General features: G+C 47.7%; 1 protein-coding gene across 2 annotated transcripts in view; it reads right to left on the bottom strand.

Moving 5' to 3' along the window:
• LOC147011332 (amine sulfotransferase-like) overlaps positions 1–20,456 on the bottom strand; it is a 43,569-nt gene that overhangs the window by 18,268 nt on the left and 4,845 nt on the right. For both annotated transcript variants that reach the window (XM_085857182.1, XM_085857183.1), the window contains exons 3-6: positions 15,783–15,996; positions 15,084–15,286; positions 14,863–14,989; positions 3,502–3,593 (exon numbers count right to left, since the gene is read on the bottom strand). In XM_085857182.1, the coding sequence (XP_085713308.1) occupies positions 3,502–3,593; positions 14,863–14,989; positions 15,084–15,286; positions 15,783–15,822 (462 nt within the window). In that variant the 5' untranslated portion in view covers positions 15,823–15,996. The remainder of the gene's footprint in view (positions 1–3,501; positions 3,594–14,862; positions 14,990–15,083; positions 15,287–15,782; positions 15,997–20,456) is intronic.

Raw genomic sequence — 20,456 nt, 5'->3', positions numbered from 1 at the left:
TTTTGAGAACAAATCAGAAGTAGCGATCCTGGAAAGGTAATGACGTTTGACCTTAATATTGATCTCACTAATTTGCAATTTTTTGATGGAATTTGCGAGGCATCAGGAAGTCTAGGACCCGGTTCCATAAAGCTTTCTTTAGGAAATATTTCAAGATTGACTTAAACATTTACTCGAGTTCTACCTCAAAACCACCCTAAAACTCATAGGAGCACCTCACTACCTCTCCCACCTCCCCCCCTTCACCTCCTCTCCCACTCCACCCCCCCCACATCTCCCACACCTCCTTCCCCACCTCTCCCACACCCTGTCCCACCCCCATCTCTCCCACTCCACCCCCACCACATGTCCCCCCACCTCTCCCACTCCATTTTCCTCCCCACCTCTCCCACTTCACCCCCCCACATCTCCCACACCTCATTTCACCTCCTCCCCCACCTCTCCCACTCCACCCCCACCACCTCTCCCACACCCTGTCCAATCCCCCACGTCTCCCACTCCACCCCCAACACCTCTCCCACACCCTGTCCCACCCCACCACCTCTCCCACTCCACCCCACCACCTGTCCCCCCCCTCACCTCTTCCACTCCACCCCACCACCTGTTCCCCCCACCTCTCTCACTCCACCCCACCCCACCACCTGTTCCCCCCACCTCTCTCACTCCACCCCACCCCACCACCTGTCCCCCCCCACCTCTCTCACTCCACCCCACCCCACCACCTGTCCCCCCCCCCACACCTCTCCCACTCCACCCCACCACCTGTCCCCCCCCCCCCCCACACCTCTCCCACTCCACCCCACCACTTGTCCCACCCCACCACCTATCCCACCCATTTTCAAGGAAATTATGCGCAGGAGGAGGCCATTCGGCCCATCATGCCCGCACCACACCAATAACAGAATTAATAAATCCATCAATCCGAGCGATCGCCGTGACGTCACACAATCCGGAAGTTGTTAGCCGGGTGCCATTCCGACTTCCGGTACACATGTCGACATGTCACACAAGGAAGGCTTTGTGGGCGAGTTTCTCTCGAAATGTGTCGATATTCGAACACAGAAAGGTAAGAATAAGATGTTATGGTAATGCACAGAATATTATGCTCGACAATATGATTTCGTCAGATTAACTGCTTAAGCATTTTAGTCTTGCATCAATGTGGTAAATTCGCCACTTTGTTGAATGAATATGAACAAACAAAAGGAGGCGTCTCTCGTCTGTGTAGTGTGTGTCGTGTGTCGCGTACTTGTTTTTAGAATACATTGTACTTTATATTTTATAATATGTTGCTTTCTGTCGCTTCATTTACCCGCTATACTCTCGATAACGTGAGTGACTTGTCGGATACACGGCGTCTGCACCATAATCACCACAGCTGCATCACTGGGAGCGGCGTCCGGATCACCGTCCGATTTACAACAACCTGCTGCGGCCTCTGGACGCACATCCTTCAGAAAGTCGAGTTGCTGCTCCACTTCCTCTGCTGCTGTTAATTCAGGGACCCTTTCCCTTAGTCGACCTTTTTTTACGTGATGTAAAACCGTGACGGGGATCACTGAGATCCAGATCTTCAGCCCTGGATGGAACTACGTCCTTTTTATAGTGCTTGCTCCATATGCACTTCACACTCATACAGGCTTCATCTGAATTAACCCCACAACACGTGACGGCTTCGATTGCGAAAAGGATTGCAGCCACGTGGCTACGGCACTCGCCCAAACCTGCCGTGCAATTGCAATGGGCCGCTATGACGTAGCCATGTGTTTTATCTAGGCAAAGCCATGGTTCATACGGTTTGTGGGTCACGCGCTGTCTGGGTACAGCCAATCCCTTAATGAAAACAACAGCACTAACTGTGGGTATTTCATGCTGGAGCACCTCATGGACATGGCCCGAAATGAAATAACTACAGGCATCCAGCGATTTATAGGCCTGTAGCACTTCTCCCGTGAATGGTCCTGGTGTTCGAATGAGGTAATTATATATGCCGGAGTACTGGAGCGGGGACAGCTGCCTTGGATTACATATCCCACCTACTGGTCGGAATGGAATAAGGATCAGGTAGAACAATCTCCACTTCACCCACGCAAACTTTCAACTTTTCCTCATATCTCGCCCGATCGGTGGTAGACGGGAATAGAAAATATATCGAAGGAGTGCCCATATGGAATGATCAGGTTCCAAATCGATCAAATTTGAAGGAAACGATATTCAAATATACAGCCACACTTTATCTCCACGCAAAGCGTAAGTAGACCGGAAGTTGGACTGCCACCCGATAGTATGCCCAAATGTTTACATACAGCGATCGCTCGTATACCCCTTACCTTCGTATACAGCCTTTTGGCTGCTACACTGGTCCTCATTTCACCGACCTCGGAAGGATGGCAGGGTGAGTCAACCCCCCTGGTGTTAATTCAGCGGGAAATGGAGCTTGAATTCAGGACCCTAGGATCCCAAGCTAATACCGCCCCCTCCCCACCACCTGTCCCACCCCCTCCCCACCACCTGTCCCACCCCCCTCCCTCCCTTCCCCCACCACCTCTCCCACCCACACCCCCAAGGGTCATGCTGCCCCTAATGTAGCAGATCTGGATGGAAATGGCCAAGAACTGTTGGAGGAATAGCATGACAAACAAACACACAAACACTGTTCCATGAATGAGAGTAAGGATTTATAGTTGTAGTGTTGTAATGAAATATAAAAGTACTTCAACAACACACATCATACAACTAAACAATGTATTGTCTCTCTTGTGCTTGAGAAAAGCCTCCAATAGTGCTTCTGTCTCTTCCTGAAGGCAGTTTGTCAATCGCCTCGCCACCATTGATCTTTCAGACACCTCTTCTAAGCTCTAAACTGATTGGTTGCCGAGCACAGCAAGTACGGGCTCCCAAACATTTCCTCAACCTAAAGGAAACTTTAACGTGAGGATTTCCCAAGGATAGTTTATGTAACAGGGACTAAAAGCCCTCAAGGAAACCCTTCACCAAAGAATCACAGTTTACCTGAAGATGAATCTTTGCTGAAGGACGAGGGAAGTTTATCCAACTGAGCCTAGGTCGTCGGAAGTCCCCCAAGGTTTGGTGAAAATCGGATGATGAGTTATAGCATCAGGGTTGATAGAGCTTGTGGTCATATTTCATCGAAGTCGTGTGTAGTAGTTTCGGAGAACAAGATCTGAGTGCTCACATGCAGACTCACTGACTCACGCACAACACGAGATGCCAACACCTCACCTGAACTATGTTCCAGGTGAGCTGAAAATAACACCTACCAGTGGAGGAAAATACCAACGACTCATCCCTTAGGCCTAGGGTTAGGATGTTCATCATTGTCATGTGGTCTACAAACCCCCCTAGGTCCTCACACACTCAGAGGTACACAAAAAGATCATGTCAAACAGGTTACCTGAGTTACCAATCAATGAACATTTCCATCTCTACAGCACCTCTGCTCGGAGATCAAATGTTCAGTCGCCTTTGACCGACCTTTACCTCACTCATGTCCTCGTACGTGATGTGCAGCACGTTGGGATGCGTGTTCCCGTACCAACTATGGACGTGATCGAACCAGGAGCCGATATATACTGCACACAAAATAGTACTTGATAAATCTTTGGAATACACAGCACAAGGTACGGGGATGCATTGGTCAAGGACATGTAATGGGTGAGTGAGTGTGAGAAGGTAATGTCAGCATGGAATCCCTCACGAGTCCATAAAGCTCGTTTGGCGTTCCCATCTGAGCACAGTTTACCATGTCATGACTCCACATTTAAATCTCAAACCCTGGTGTTGGCCTAACAGTTAAGGTGGCTGGCTTGAGATCTCAGCGTCCTGAGGTCTGAGCCCCCATCGGTTATTAAATTAACGTCAGGTGGGGTTGACTCAGCCTGATGGTACCAAAATGAGTCCCAATTTCCTGGTCACAGAAGGCACTTCATCAGTGGCATTCCGATAAAATGATGCAACCAGCAGCATGTGGCTGCATATGAAATGTATGATTTTAATCTGAGACACAATGTTGAGTTATCCACGAAGTGTGATCATACTTCTTCCTGCCACTGTCTTGTGTCGAATACATTGACAATCTCATTGTATGATTCTTTGCTGCAAACTTCCTTGTTATAGTATCCTCTCGCTTTCATCAGAGGGGACTATAGGTTTGCCGTCCGTCCGTCCGTCCGTCCGTCCGTCCGTCTGTCCCACCTGTGGTTTTTCAGACTTTTCTTCCCCATACCCTTTAACATATTCCAACTGAAGCTTGGTGCATGGCGTTATCATGATAAGTTAGAGAACAGGATCGAGTTTCAGAACATTCTGTCAACTTTTCACACAGTTATGCCCTTTTTCGACTTGCACAACATCACATCGGTAGGGGACATGCATTACGAAGCAATTCTCGCTCTTGTTGCCTCCACCACCGAAGGTGGAGGTTATGATTTCTAACTGTGTGGTGGGACAACGACTAACTTGGACAAGGTGGGACAAGGAAACCTGTGGGACAAAGACTAACTGATTCGATTTTGGTGAAGATCTGGATCCGACTATTGGAATTTTTTAAGTGATTCTTCATTAAGAGATTGGGCCAAAAAGGATACATAGCACGATGTTTTAACAAATGCATTGGGCATGATATGTTCTCGTGAATCAGGCATTACAGGGTGGAGGTATGAGCTCCACAGAGTGCCCTTCGAGTTTTATATGGAGTGGTTGTATGACGAGCACAATCCTACCATATTAAATAAGAGTGAGAATTGCTTTGCAATACATGCCCTCTACCGGTCCCAATGATTGTTTGGGGACATCAAAGTTTGCATTTAATGCATGCTCGAGTCGATACCGGAACCAAAATGAAGAAGAAACCCTCTAACTCAACTGTTTGGGTCTATTCGGCAAAAAAACAAAGGAAAAGCCATTTTCATTTGCTGATATCTTTTGTAGGCTAGAAACCAATAAAAGCAAACCTCCTCTGTTTAAAGTTTTGCATTGATCGGACAAGCCGTTGCAGATTAAAAAATGTGTTTTTTAAGCGAAAATATGTAGATGTTGACACGCATGCACGTGTTGCAATAATCTCACAACCAATTCAGGGTCAGACTAATAAGCAATACATTGTTTCTATCACTGTTTACCACCTCTGTAACAGGGTGGGCGTGAGAAGGTTACGTCAGAATAGAATGAGTCATAGAAAGCTACACTACATGGCCAAAAGTATGTGGACACGTGCTCGTCCAACACATCCTTCCAAAATCGTGGACATCAATACGGAGGAGGTCCCCTCCCCCCCCCCCCCCCCGTTTGCTGCTATAACAACCTCCACTCTTTTGAGAAGGCTTTCCATGAGATGTTAGAGCATTGCTGTGGTTATTTGCTTCCATTCAGCCACAAGAGCATTAGTGAGGTCAGGCAATGATGGTGGGCGATTAGGTCTGGCTCACAGTCGGTGTTCCAATTCATCCCAAAGATGTTCGATGGGGTTGAGGTCAGGGCTCTGTGCAGGCCAGTCAAGTTGTTCCACACCGATCTCAACAAACCATTTCTGTATTGACCTCGCTTTGTGCACGGGGGCATCGTCAGGCTGAAACAGGAAAGGGCCTTCCCCAAATTGTTGCCACAAAGTTGGAAGCACAGAATCGACTAGAATGTCATTGTATGTTGTATCATTAAGAGTTCCCTTCACGAGAACTAAGGGGCCTAGCCCGAACCATGATAAACAGCCCCAGACCATTATTCCTCCACCAAAATTTATAGTTGGCACTATGCATTCAGGCAGGTAGCGTTCTCTTGGCATCCACCAAACCCAGCTTTGTCCGTCGTCCGCCAGATGGTGAAGCATGATTCATCACTCCAGAGAAAGTGTTTCCACTGCTCCAGAGTCCAGTGGTGGTGATCTTCGGCTTATGCGCGGTTGCTCGGCCATGGAAACCCATTTCATGAAGCTCTCGACGAACAGTGCTTGTGCTGACGTTGCTTCCAGAGTCGGTTTGGAACTCGGCAGTGAGTGTTGCAACCGACGACGGACGATTTTTCCACGCTACGTGCTTCAGCACTCAGCGGTCCAGTTCCGTAAGCTTGTGTGGCCTACCACTTTGTGGCTGAGCTGTAGTTGCTCCGCGACGTTTCCACTTCACAAAAACAGCACTTACAGTTGATCAGGGCATCTCCAGCAGGGCAGATATTTGATAAACTGACTTGTTGGAAAGGTGCCATCCTGTGACAGTGCCTCGTTGAAAGTCACTGAGCTCTTCAGTAAAGCCCATTCTCCTGCCAATGTTTGTCTGTGGAGATTGCATTGCTGTGTGCTTGATTTTATACACCTGTCAACAATGGGTGTGGCTGAAATAACCGAATCCACTAATTAGAAGGGGTGTCCACACACACTGCATGGCCAAAAGTATGTAACTTTGGAAGAAGGAAACTTGTGAGGTGGACGAATGTTCCAAGAACCACAACTCACAAATTATATTAATTTGCAATGATTACTGCCAAAATCTCGAGAGTTCATCGAACACCTCACCCCACGCAGTCTTGAGAAACAAGGTCATGGTGGGTCTATGATATCGGCAAATTTGTTTGGTGGAGACGATGTAAAATGCATAATATTTTGTCCAAGTACTGCAAAACGGAAGGGCTTTGAAAGTGTGGAAACGATAATTTGTGTAATACATACAGTGTTCAAGTGTATAAATAAATTGAAATAAAAGAAAGATTTCAGAGGGTGTGGAAAACAATTTTTGGGGAGTTTACCGCCGTTAATGGCGTTTAGATCTGACTTTTGTCAGGTCAAGTCAGATTATATCTGTGACTTGCTACAGGTATCATGTAAACCTGTACTAACCTGTTCCATGGTCAGGTTGTCGGCGACTAAACAGTCTCTCCCACCAGGTTCCCTAGTGAGGAGGGTGTTTGGATATCGACACCCAGCAGGATGAACAACAAAACCTGTCAAAGGGCAGAGGAACTCCTTGCGAGCTAATGGCTATACATATCTGGTGCCCAACTGTGTCTGTGGACGTCCTCCTGCATTTGGGTTCCTTTTGATTAGGAGGTTTGTGCCAGGATTTGCACTCTGGCCACCGTAAAACCCTTCATTCCGCAAAACATTCCAAAACAAAACATTCATAAAAAATCTGAAAACCTACTCCGTGGGAGTACCTCCTGTGCAGCTTCCCTTCGCAGGGCAGCTCACCTGATGATGGGATTGGGGTAAAGCCTTCGGGACCCCCAAACTTTGATGATAGGAGGGAAACCACGGGGTAACATTCCCGGATCAGATTGCGGGAAAGTGTGCCGGAGTGGTGCTGAGGTGTCATGCACCAGACAGCGGTTTCCTTGGGTTAACCTGAGGCGGTCCCTTCGGGTGGGTGCCTGGAATGTCCTTTCCCTAAGAGAGGATGGTCACCTGTCTCTGTTATCATCTGAGCTCAAGCGTTTGGACATCAGTATTGCGGCGATATCATGGCAGGTGGTTACACCGACGATTGGTCTGGTTGCTCTGATGGTTGCCATGCCCAAGGAGTTGCTGTAGCTGTGTCCAATAAGCTGACCCCAATGATAATTGAGGTAACACCGGTGAACGAGCGTATTATGAGACTAGGGATTTGTCACTCCTTGGGTGTCGTTTCCCTGGTCTCTGTATATGCTCCGATTGAGGTGAGTGATCCCATCGTGAAGGACGCATTCTATGCCTGTGGTTGATCAGTGCCCCAGACGAGATACACTTCCAGTCTTGGGAGATTTCAATGCACGACTGGAACTGATAGGGATGGTTATGAGACGTGTGTTGGTCGCCATGGGTCAGGAACTGTGCACCTGAATAACACCAAGTTCCTTGACTTTGCAAGAAGTCATGGACTTAGGGTAGCTGGTTCATGGTTTCAGCACCTACAAGCTCATCGCTGGACTTGGTATTCCAACGATGGCGGTGTGGCAAACGAGATTGACCATGTGCTCGTTGATGCTCGCTGGAGGATGATCCAGAACTGCAGGGTCTACCAGAGTGCTCAGTTTCTCAATACTGATCACCGGCTTGTTGTAGCAATGCTGAAGTTGCGGCTTAAATACAGGAGAATGGTACTATCCCAGCCGAGGCTGGATGTTGGCAAGCTCAATGATGAGAGGGTAGCTGAGGAGTTTGCGAACAGGCTGAGTGAATATTTGGGGGGTCTGGGTGCTTTGGAAGATCCTGAAGAGTTGTGGAGTGCCTTCAAGACCACCATCCTTGATGTTGCCAGTGGATGTCTTGGAACTCACCGCAGGGTGAAGAAGAATTTTGCCTCTCAAGGGACACTGGATACTATTGACCAGAGTCGTAGGGCCAGGCTGAATGGCAGAGCTGAGCTGTTCAGGGAGCTGAGGTGTAAAACTATACGTGCATAATTGTGGACAAGGAGGCCTATGTGCGAGGAATCTGTGAGGGGGTAGAGCATCACCTGTGGTCAAGTGATTCTCGTCCTGCTTACAGGGGAATTCGCGCATTGCGTTCATCCAAGCCCATCCCTCGGTGTACTGCAGTTAGAGCAGAGGGTGGTAGGCTCTTGACAGAGGAGTCCAAAGTGAAGGCCCGCTGGGCCGGTTACTTTGAGCAGCTGCACCAGGGTGATCTACCAGGTGTGAAGTTGGATGTCAGGGGTGTTACAATCCCTGTTGCTGACCCTCCAATCAACTGTGGTCCACCTTCGTTTGTAGAAACACGGGCTGCGGTGAACCGGTTGAAATGGGGTCAAGCTCCAGGGATCTGTGGCATCCATGCTGAAGTGCAACAACTACTGAGGGGCAGTGTTGGGCACAAAAGTGATAATCCGATAACAGATAATTATCGAAGTTAACTTTTTATCGGGCTATTATTGGAAGTTAACTTCCATTTATCGTTATCGGACCAGTTAACTTCCGATAACTCGATTTTTTTTCCCGTCCGATAATGTCCGTTAATTTTTTGTCCGATAACATTTGAATCGTGAAGAAAAAGGGAAGAAGAGTAGTAGGAGGAAGAAGAAGAAGCCTTGCAATGGTGACTTCCTCAGCCATGCGGCTGCTAGGCTCTGCAGGTACTGGGTTCGGTCAAGGTTGGGAAACGTACAGATCGGTTAATTCAAACACAAGGACGGCGACGGACAATCGGACATGAGTGTCGAGGCATGGAGATACCGTCGCGCCATGTTTGTAACTGTTCTCGGTGTGTTTGTAAGGTCGTGCCTCTCATGTTTGAATTAACGGTGCCTTCCTGTTTGTGTGCGCAGCGTCCGCGGACCTGTTCCCGTTGCTCTTTCGGTAAGAAATGGACATTAATTTGTTTGTTGGATTCACATTGTGTCCTTGACCCGTCCCGTTGACCTCCCAGTGCATGTTGGACTCCGTCCGGTTAACCGTGCTGTGTGTGACGACTCGTAGACTCTAAAAAGACGCAAAATGCTTATTTTATTCTTGGGTTTAGCATAAATAAGCCTTTTCTATGGGTTTTGAAGCTCTTTCCTTGTTTTTTTTTTAATCCTTGTTAAAAAGTAGTTATCGTAATCGGATTATCGTTAACTTCTGATAACTTTGTATGATAATTATCGTTAACGGACTTAAAAATTGGGGTTATTGGATTATCGTTATCGAAGTTAACTTTTTGGTTATCGGTGCCCAACACTGCTGAGGGGTGACGCTGCTCAGTGCTAGGCAAGGTCTTTGCTCGGATAATTCTTGATAGGGTTCGCCACCATCTGCTTGAGCACCAGCGTCCAGAGCTGTCAGACTTTACACCAAAGAGGTCAACGATTGACCGTATCCTTGCTCTTCGGATCCCCACTGAACGCAGACGAGAGTTTTGGCAGGGGCTTCTTGCAGCCTATGTTGATCTCTGGAAAGCGTTTGATTCAGTAAATTGGGATGCCCTCTGGAGGATTCTTGGTCTTCGTGGGATACCACCAAAACTGATCGATCTGATGTCTGAACTCTACTCTGTTACTGAGAGTGCTGTGAGATGTGGTGGTACCATCTCTGACTTATTTCCAGTTGTTACTGGTGTTCGTCAAGGGTGTGTACTGGCCCCCACGCTTTTCAGCACTTGTCTGGACTGGATTCTGGGGAGGATGTCTGAGAGATCAAGCTGCCATGCATCATTTGGGAATGTCAAGATCCCTGACCTTGATTTCGCAGATAATGCAGTCACCTTTGCGGAGACTCTAGATATCCTTTTGGGGGCCCTCGAGTTGCTGAATGAGGAGTCGGAGCTACTGGGATTACGGGTTTCCTGAGTCAAAAGGAAGATCTCGGCTTTGCATGACATCTTGGATGCTGCTGTCCTGTCTGTACCTGTTTGTGGCGAGGATGTTGAGGTCGCACAGAGATTCACTTAACTTGGCAGGGATATTCATGTCTCTGCTGACTGTGAGGCAGAGGTCAACAGACGTCTGGGTCAGGCCTAGGGAATCACGGATTCGCTGGATCATGAGGTGTGGCGCTGCCATTACCTGTGAGGGAGGACAAAAGTCCGAGTCTTCACGTCTTTGGTGCTTCCAGTTTTGCTCTATGGATGTGAGACTTGGACTCTGACCAGGGATCTGAGATGGATACTTAATTCCTTTGGTCCCATGTCTCTTGGGAGAATCCTTGGCTATCACTGGTCGCACTTTGTGTCCAATGGGTGGTTGCTGAGAGAGACTGAAATGAGATTTGTTACCTGCATAGTCTGTGAGCGTCAGTCTCAACTGTATGTACATGTGGCTCGTTTTCCTGATAGTGATCCTGCTCACCAGATTCGCTCAGTGAGGGAGCCTCATGAGTGGAGGAGGCCAATGGGCCGACCACGTGCCTCGTCGTTACAGCAGATTGATCAACATCTCAAGGAGGTGGGGATGGGCCAGGCATCTGCCTGGTGGATGGCCAGACAGAGGCTCCTGGAGGACCGGTGAAAAGTGGACGCAGCGACGCGCTGCTCCGGCGCTTGCTCCCGTACCTGACCTGACGACATTTTCTGCAGTCTTTTACACCACCTTATTTAGCACCTTTAGCACCACCTTTAGTCAGGTCAGGTTCGATCTGTGACCTGCTACAGGTACCATGTAAACCTGTACTAACCTGTTCCATGGTCGGGTTGTCGGCGACTAAACCGTCTCCCCCACCAGGTTTTCTGGTGAGGAGGGTGTTTGGATATGGACACCCAGCAGGATTAAAAACAAAACCTGTCAAAGGGCGGAGGAGCTCCTTGTGAGCCAACGGCCATCCATATCTAGTGCCCAACTGTGTCTGCGGACGTCCTCCTGCAGTTGGGTTACTTCTTATTAGGAGGTTGGTGGCAGGATTTGCACTCCAGCCACCGTAAAACGCTTCATTCCGCAAAACGCAAAAACGCAAAAAAATCTGAAAACCCACTCCGTGGGAGTACCTCCTGTGCAGCTTCCCTTCGCAGGGCAGCTCACCGGATGATGGGATTGGGGCAAAGCCTTCGGGACCCCCAATCTTTGATAGGAGGGAAACCACGGGGTAACATCCCTGGGTCAGATTGCGGGAGAGTGTGTCGGAGTGGTGCTGAGGTGTCGTCCACCAGACGGCGGTCTCCTTGGGTTAACCTGAGGCGGTCCCTTCGGGTGGGTGCCTGGAATGTCCTATCCCTAAGAGAGGATGATCACCTGTCTCTGTTATCATCTGAGCTCAAGCGTTTGGACATCGGGATTGCAGCTCTCTCTGAGGTTCGGAGACCGGATTGCGGCGAGATAATGGTGGGTGGTTACACCTACTATTGGTCTGGTTGCTCTGATGGTTACCATACCCAAGGAGTTGCTGTAGCTGTGTCCAATAAGCTGACCCCAATGATAATTGAGGTAACACCGGTCAACGAGCGTATTATGAGATTAAGGATTCGTCACTCCTTAGGTGTCATTTCCCTGGTCTCTATTTATGCTCCGACTGAGGCGAGTGATCTCACCGTGAAGGATGCATTCTACGCCACACTCGAGTCTGTGGTTGATCAGTGCCCCAGACGAGATACACTTCTAGTCTTGGGGGATTTCAATGCATCGACTGGAACTGATAGGGATGGTTATGAGGTGTGTGTTGGTCCCCATGGGTCAGGAACTATGAACCAGAATAGCACTAAGTTCCTTGACTTTGCAAGAAGTCATGGACTTAGGGTGGCTGGTTCATGGTTTCAGCGCCCGCAAGCTCATCGCTGGACTTGGTATTCCAACGCTGGCGGTGTGGCAAAGGAGATTGACCATGTCCTCATTGACGGTCGCTGGAGGATGATCCAGAACTGCAGGGTCTACCGGAGTGCTCAGTTCCTCAATACTGACCACAGGCTTGTTGTAGCAACTCTAAAGCTGCACCTTAAATCCTGGAGAATGGTACCATCCCAGCCTAGGCTGGATGTTGCCAAGCTCAGGGATGAGAGAGTAGCTGAGGAGTTTGCGAACAGGCTGAGTGGACACTTGGGGGTCTGGGTGCTTTGGGGGTCCTGAAGAGTTGTGGAACACCTTCAAGACCACCGTCCTTGATGTTGCCGGTGGATGCCTTGGAGTTCACCGCAGGGCAAAGAAGAATTTTGTCTCTCAAGGGACACTGGATACCATTGACCAGAGTCGCAGGGCCAGGCTGAATGGCAGAGCCGAGCTGTTCAGGGAGCTGAGGCGTAAAACTGTACGTGCACTGAGGGTGGACAAGGAGGCCTATGTGCGAGGAATCTGTGAGGGGGTAGAGCATCACCTGTGGACAGGTGATTCTCGTCCCGCTTACAGGGGAATTCGCGCATTACGTTCATCCAAGCCCATCCCTCGGAGCATTGCAGTTCGAGCAGAGAGTGGTAGGCTCTTGACAGAGGAGTCTGAAGTGAAGGCCCGCTGGGCCGGTTACTTCGAGCGGTTGTACCAGGCTGATCCCCCAGCTGTCGAGTTGGACGTCAAGGGTGTTACAATCCCTGTTGCTGACCCTCGAATCAACTGTGGTCCACCATCGCTTGTGGAAACACGGGCTGCGGTGAACCAGTTGAAACGGGGCAAAGCTCCAGGGATCTGTGGCATCCATGCCGAACTTCTCAAGGCTGGTGGAAATGCTGCACTCGCGTCGTTGCATGCAGTTTTGTGCTCTGCCTGGAACACAGGCATCATCCCAACTGACTGGAAGAGGGGCCTTGTTGTCCCTCTCTGGAAAGGGAAGGGTGATCGCCAAGACTGCAACAACTACCGAGGGGTGACGCTGCTCTCAGTGCCGGGCAAGGTCTTTGCTCGGATAATTCTTGATAGGGTTCGCCACCATCTGCTTGAGCACCAGCGTCCAGAGCAGTCAGGCTTTACACCAAAGAGGTCAACGATTGACCGTATCCTTGCACTTCGTGTCCTCACCGAACGCAGACGAGAGTTTCGGCAGGGGCTGCTTGCAGCCTATGTTGATCTCTGTAAAGCGTTCGATTCAGTGAATCGGGATGTCCTCTGGAGGATTCTTGGTCTTCGTGGGGTGCCACCGAAACTGATCGATCTGATGTCTGAACTCTACTCTGGTACTGAGAGTGCTGTGAAGTGTGGTGGTACCGCCTCTGACTTATTTCCAGTTGTTACTGGAGTTCGTCAGGGATGTGTACTTGCCCCCACACTTTTCAGCACTTGTATGGACTGGATTTTTGGGAGGATGTCGGAGAGATCAAGTTGCGGTGCATCGTTTGGCAATGTCAAGATCTCGGACCTTGATTTTGCAGATGATGCAGTCATCTTTGCGGAGACTTTAGACATCCTCTTGGGGGCCCTCGAGGTACTGAATGAGGAGTCGGAGCCGTTGGGATTACGGATTTCTTGGGTCAAAACAAAGATCCAGGCTTTCGGTGACATCTTGGATGCTGCTGTCCTGTCTGTGTCTGTTTGTGGTGAGGATGTTGAGGTCGTGGATAGATTCACTTACCTTGGCAGTGATATTCATGTCTCCGCAGGTTGTGAGCCGGAGGTCAATAGACGTCTGGGTCGGGCCTGGGGAGTCATGGATTCACTGGATCATGGGGTGTGGCGTTGCCGGTACCTGTGCGGGAGGACGAAAGTCCGAGTCTTCAGGTCCTTGGTACTTCCAGTCTTGCTCTATGGGTGCGAGACTTGGACTTTGACCAAGGATCTGAGACGGAGACTTAATTCCTTTGGTACCAGGTCTCTTCGGAGAATCCTTGGCTATCGCTGGTCGGATTTTGTGTCCAACGAGCGGTTGCTGAGAGAGACTCGGATGAGATTTGTTACCTGCATAGTCCGTGAGCGTCAGCTGCGGCTGTATGGACATGTGGCTCGTTTTCCTGACGCTGATCCTGCTCACCAGATTCTCTCAGCGGGGGAGTCTCATGAGTGGAGGAGGCCAGTGGGCCGACCACGTGCCTCATGGTTACAGCAGGTTGACCATCATCTCAAGGAGATGGGGATGGGCCTGGCATCTGCCTGGGGGATGGCCAGACGGAGGCCCCTGGAGTACCGGCGGAAAGTGGACGCAGCGACGCGCTGTTCTGGCACATGCTCCCATACCTGACCTGACCTTATTTAGCACGTTACCTTAGTTATCCGTACCTGTTGTTTGTGTCCTTTGTGAGGTCTTCAAAAACAGTAATTTTTCTGTTTGGAATGATTTTTCAGTTTTGTTTCACTGTCAGACAGGCAGAGAAAAATAATGATCTCATTCCTCTCTGTACATGTGTGATCAGACAGATTCTGAGATGAAGTAATGTTAAACTACAGGTTCGTTTTCCAATTAATGATCAATATAAAACATTCAATTGAAATTAGGTTGTTCGTTGATCATCAACGGGCATTTGTGGACGGACAGACAGACAGACAGACAGACGTGAACCAATTGCTTAACCTCGCTTTTCGCTTCACATATGCGGGGTAATAAAATCCATTTGAAACGAACCTTTTCCATTAATGAACGAATCTGTGAAGGTTTGGAAACTCATTGGAGTTTCGAGTAATTTGTTGATATGATGCAAATGGAAAAAGGAAACCAAAGTGTCCTTCGGATTGCGAAGTACATGGATGACCTGTGGGAGAAAGTGAATGGTGGTTTAACCCCACACAGGTGACTATGAACATAAATTACAATACTTTATGGTAATCATCCATCCCCGGACTCACTTTCCCCTTTCCCTCTCGGAGCATGCGGGGTTGAAGATTGAAGGGAAGATGGCTGCTGATAAGTCTGGGCCGCTTCCTGTTCAGCACATCATTCATCATGGCCTCTAACCATGGTGCACGATCAAAGTTATTGATATCTTTCACCTGAGACTCGTCTCCTTCAGCATACACCAGACTCAGGAGGACCTGCATCCAGGTTGTCCCTGAGGTTCCCCAGGTCTTCAGTCAGTTTAATTAATGAGTTTCATCCAGGTTCAAAAGATGTCCAAGTATGTTTTTAAAACACAATATATTTAAACTTCATTCAACTTAAATTCTCTGCATTTAACAAAGCAAGTGGGGTATCCCTCAACCCTGATGTTTGTGCTTTAACTCACTTATGACTATTCTGGGTTCGAGATGTTCTGTTCTATCCTCCAGCTGTTCCACATCCCTCGACTTCGTACAAAGTATCATATACCGACCCTGTGATGTCCCATGTCTTCAGTCAGTTGATGTTAATATTTTTTATCTCCCCATTCAGATACCCCCTCCCCCCTCTCTGTCTCTCTCCTGACTCGCTCATCTCATCCCCCCCCCCCAATCTCTCTTCACCTTCATCTCCTTCTCTCCCCTCCTTCCATCTTCCCTTTCCCATCTTTCTCTCTTGCATTCTCTAATCGATGGCATGATAACTAATCCTGTGATACAGTAACATACCAGACTTCGGATATGTTGCAATGAATACATCATCATCCATCACTTCAAAGTCTTCCACTTTCTCCAAGTCCTTTCGTGTTGTAAACCTGATGCATGAAAGGGATGTCACAGAAGTAAAAGAACCAGTCCTTTTGTGGGTCACCCATGATCGCTTCACTTCCTGCTTGGTCTCACTTGCCAGCACCTGGTGTTTCAAGGTGCCTGAGAGTTGAAGCTGAAAGGCATTCACAGATTGCGATTTGAGTTAAAGGGGTAGTGCATGCATTGAGGAGAAGTTACACATTCTGATTAACCACCTCATACAGAGTTATCTGTTTTTCCTGCTGAGACAAATAAAATAAACACTTTTTGGATGGTAGGATGGCCTTGAGCCGAGGTTGACAACCTGTGACTCCGGAGCCGCATCCGGCTCTTTAAGGACTTGTGCGCGGCTCCCAACCCTGATCGATCGAATCCAGTTTTTCTCATTATCAATTTTCAGTAAAATCTTTGTGCGTCGTGAAAGGATAGAATAATAATTCAGAGCTTTGGCAACAATAAACAGGAAAATACATCCGATTACCGGCAAATTCTGTGAGCACCACTTACACATTGTGCTCTGTGCATTGTCCAGTGCACCTGGTTATTTTGGCCATCTTGTCAGCAGCAATGGCGCAGCCTTAACAAGCATAATTAACAAATAAGATGTTTTGATAATGTTTCATAACTCCCCCTTTAATAGGTGTGCGTGTGACGTCAGCACATTTGCAATCCGCCATCTTGGAGAATAAGGAAACAAAGTGAATCGACTGCCTGTAAGCAGGAAAGAAATCCAATCCTGTCCAAGAAATAGGAAATTTTTCTTGTATTTCTCAATATCTAATTATGTACACAAAATAAGGTGTGTGTGCTCGTGCAGGTGTGAAGATGGAACAGAGGTAGTTACCTTTAAGCAACCGTGCAGACAACCTGGATGCAGTTACACAGTTACCTTTAAGTTGTTTGATTCCCGACCTGACTATCAACTGTCTGATTGGTGCTTCACGGGGAGAATGTTGCATCACAGGTTGCGCTGATCCTCTCATTAACATTAAGCTCGGTGTGCCATCTGCTAGCATTATTTGTTTATTTGGTGCCTGTCTTAGAGGTGGTGAAAGAAGATTAGACTTTGGGAGCAGATAAACATTTGAGAGTTGTTATGTGAAAAGGTGGGACGGGGAGGATCCTCAGTTAGAATACGCTAAGAATAGCTTGGTCCGTGTGCTCGAGCAGGTTGGAATTACACCTGTATTAGGGATCTGTCAGAGATGAGTGGTATGTAATATATGCACCGAGAAAGGCGGTGATTGTAAACTGAGAGCAAATTGGGTGAGGAGTACTGCACAAGACCTTCTGTACAAGTGAGGCCAGGTGAAGGACTTGAGGGTACATACAAAGGCATATGTAAAGCATTTCACAGTTTAAATAGAAACATCATTGGCCGTTTGGCAAAGGACTGTGGGCTAGGATAGAAGAGGAAGTTGTGGAGCCCTGGAGAGGGGTGGAATGACCTGAAATCAGAACCCACAAACTGACAGTGAGCAGCCAATTGCAGGACGTGTGTTGAAGGCGGGTCCAAAGGGGGGGGGGGGGAATCCGCATCTACACGTGCGTATCATGAGCGATGAGACCGTGGACAACAGAATGGTTTGAGATCACATTTCAGCTCACTCTCTGTCTGGTCGCCGACATGGATGGTTTGAGAAACTATGAAGGCATCTTCTCATCCCCATCTCCTACAGTAGTCACAATCCCAACACTTTGTGCCGCACCAGCTCTGTACGATACCCGCCTGCATGACCACACTACTGCGGTGCGCCAAGAGAGATAGTGCCTGCTTAAGTCCCCTCCTGCCCCTTTGTTACAGTTTTCTTTTTGTATACAAAACTGAGGCTCATGGAAGAGCTGGAGCAGAATGGAAGGGAACAAAATGAAAAGTGAGAAACACAAACAGCAGAGTAGGAGTGAGATCAAGAGGACACATGGGGTGAACAAGCTGCACACAATGTGTACCAAACACAGCAAGAAGAAGGGGGAGGTGGAGATGAAATGGAAAAGGAACAAACCAACCGACCATTAACAAACAAACAAAGGTGAGGGAAGGGGGGGAGGGGGTCACCTGGAAAAAAGAAGGGCTTGGAAATTTGGTCATTTGGGCCATAAGAGATCATGAGCATAGATTGGGGATGACCTCAGGTAGTGGTGAACAACCATCTTGAAGCCTGAGAAGGAAGAATGTGACTGAACAGACTGGAGAAGTTGGTTCCACAGGTGAGAGAAAAGAGGACCAAATGGGTGAAGGTGAGCAGTGAGCCTAGATTTTAGGAGTTTAACAAGAAGAGGGTCACTGGCAGACCATGTGCACCCTGCAGAAACCTGGGAGGGACAGAGCCAAGAGAGGGCATAGGGTGCAACACTAAAACGGAGGTGATATAATTCTGGTATTTCAGCACCATTTGTGGGGTTTTATTCCATTTGTGTACACAAGTTTGTGTGCTCCAATCTACCCTATTTGTGTTTGCTCACCACACAATTTGTCCTGTTTATTTGTAATGTGTTGTCTTTCCAAATCCCCAGTATTCATTTCAAACTAGAACGGCAATCTTCGACGTCGCGACATCCACCGATATGCCAATGCCCACATTATTACATTATACATACTTGAACCAAGTTTGATTTAAATCAAACCAAGGTTGTTTGAACATGAAATCTGACCTTTGACCTCTTGATGCCAAAATTTAATCAGTTTATGTTTGTGTCAAAATATATACTTATACCAAATTTTGCTGACGTCCCATCACTGGTTCACAAGTTAGCATGGTAACAGATTTGATTTTTTTTTTTTACCTAACGTTATGTGACCTCAGACCTATGACCTCTTGACCCCAAAATATAGTCTGTTCATCTTTGCATCATTATCAGCAATGCCAACCCTCCCGATTTCATCGGGAGGCTTCCGAAAATTCACCCAAACTCCCGCCCTTACGATCACTATCCTTATCCTCCCGAAATTTTGATATTTTTGCACTGTTCACTAATCAGAATGTACTAGTATGAGAATTGAATGAAAAGCATCGTCTGCTACGTATAGCATGTGGTAACTCCATAACGTTCGCTGCTACCAAATTGTACGTAAAAAAATGCAAATTCAAATGAGGAGCAGCGAAACATTGGGTCTGGATCTCGCTTAGGCGATCATGCACTGAGATTTAGTGCATGCGGTATGTGTGCAATACAGTGCATGCGGTATGTGTGCACAGTGTATATGCATGCGATACGCTCACTGCATGCAGCTGGGCCCCGTACCAGCCCGGCGGTCGCGACCACCGTGCGGTGTTTAACAGCCGCTAGAGTTCTACGAGTCGCGCTGCAGCTGTGGAACATCGACTTCGAAGTTACCGATGCTTCAAGCCCTCGATGTTGATTACGAAATGGCAGAAAAGAAGCTTACGAAGACCAAGAAATGGTCTCAGAAGTACAAGACCGAATACAGTCTCCAATACCCGTGTATTCGAAAGTCTGAAAGAGGAATTCATCATGCGTATTGTACAGTATGCAGCGTTGATATTTCAGTTGAGCACGGAGGTCGCGATGATATTCGGAAGCACGTTGGAAGCAAACGGCACACAGACATTGCAAAGGAGAGATCTTCGAGCACGAGTACCGGTACACTTCTGAATTATTTCACCAAACAAGGGACAAGCGAGGAAGAGGATGTTACCCGAGCGGAACTTCTCTTTAGTGGATTTATTGTGGAACATAACTTGCCCATATCAGTCTCAGATCATGCTGGACCTCTATTTCAAAAGATGTTTCCAGATTCAAAAGTTGCTTCAAAGTATGGATGTGCAAGAACAAAAACTTGCAAGATGTGCAAGATGTGCAAGAACAAAAAAAAAAAAAAAAAACAAGAACAAAAAGCAAGAAAAAAATAAAAATAAAAAGAACAAAAAAAAAAGAACAAGAACAAAGAAGAAAAAAGAACACTGGTCAACAATTTTTTACTTTCTGAATGTTGTCTAGATTTCTACAAGTGAATTAGGGTATTCTGGCACTGCTGAATCAGGAAATGGCATCCGTTTCTCTCCATCAGGTCAGGTTTTTGTGCTAAGTTGATTTGAAAAAAATCAGATCTTGTGACAAAATCAATTACATTTTTGTGGCATTATCAGCTGATTTTTGTCAACACATATCATCCTAAACATGTTTTTAAGAAAAAAAATCGTTTTGCCAACAACATTTATTGATTACATGATAGAAACATCGATTACTGTCATCTGAATGGTGGGCATTGATAAAGGTAAGTACAAGTAAATTGCATGTTGCGTCACCACTGTTCAAACTTCAGGGCTTGAACTTCCGTTTCTTCGAACTCCTGGAATGTTCAGCGGCAGGGAGGTCTCTCTTCAGATTCCAACAGTAGTCAGCCATCATGACTGCGTCCCAGCGACCCTGATACCTGGTCTCCATCTCGTTCATGTCCTGATGGAATCTCTCCCCCTGCTCGTCACTCATTGAACCCAGGTTCTCAGGAAACCGGTTCATATGTGAAAATAGGTAGTGCATCTTGATGCTCATGTTGCAGCCCAGGTTTCTGAAAGCAGTCAGCATGTTGTTGACAAGTTCTGCGTAGTTTCTGGCCTTATTGTTGCCAAG

The sequence above is a fragment of the Eptatretus burgeri genome, chromosome 15 (genome assembly GCF_056783735.1).
Source record: "Eptatretus burgeri isolate ZD-2024b chromosome 15, Ebu_testis_v1, whole genome shotgun sequence".
Taxonomy (NCBI): Eukaryota; Metazoa; Chordata; class Myxini; order Myxiniformes; family Myxinidae; genus Eptatretus; species Eptatretus burgeri.
This window is presented reverse-complemented; position numbering and strand designations above follow the sequence as displayed.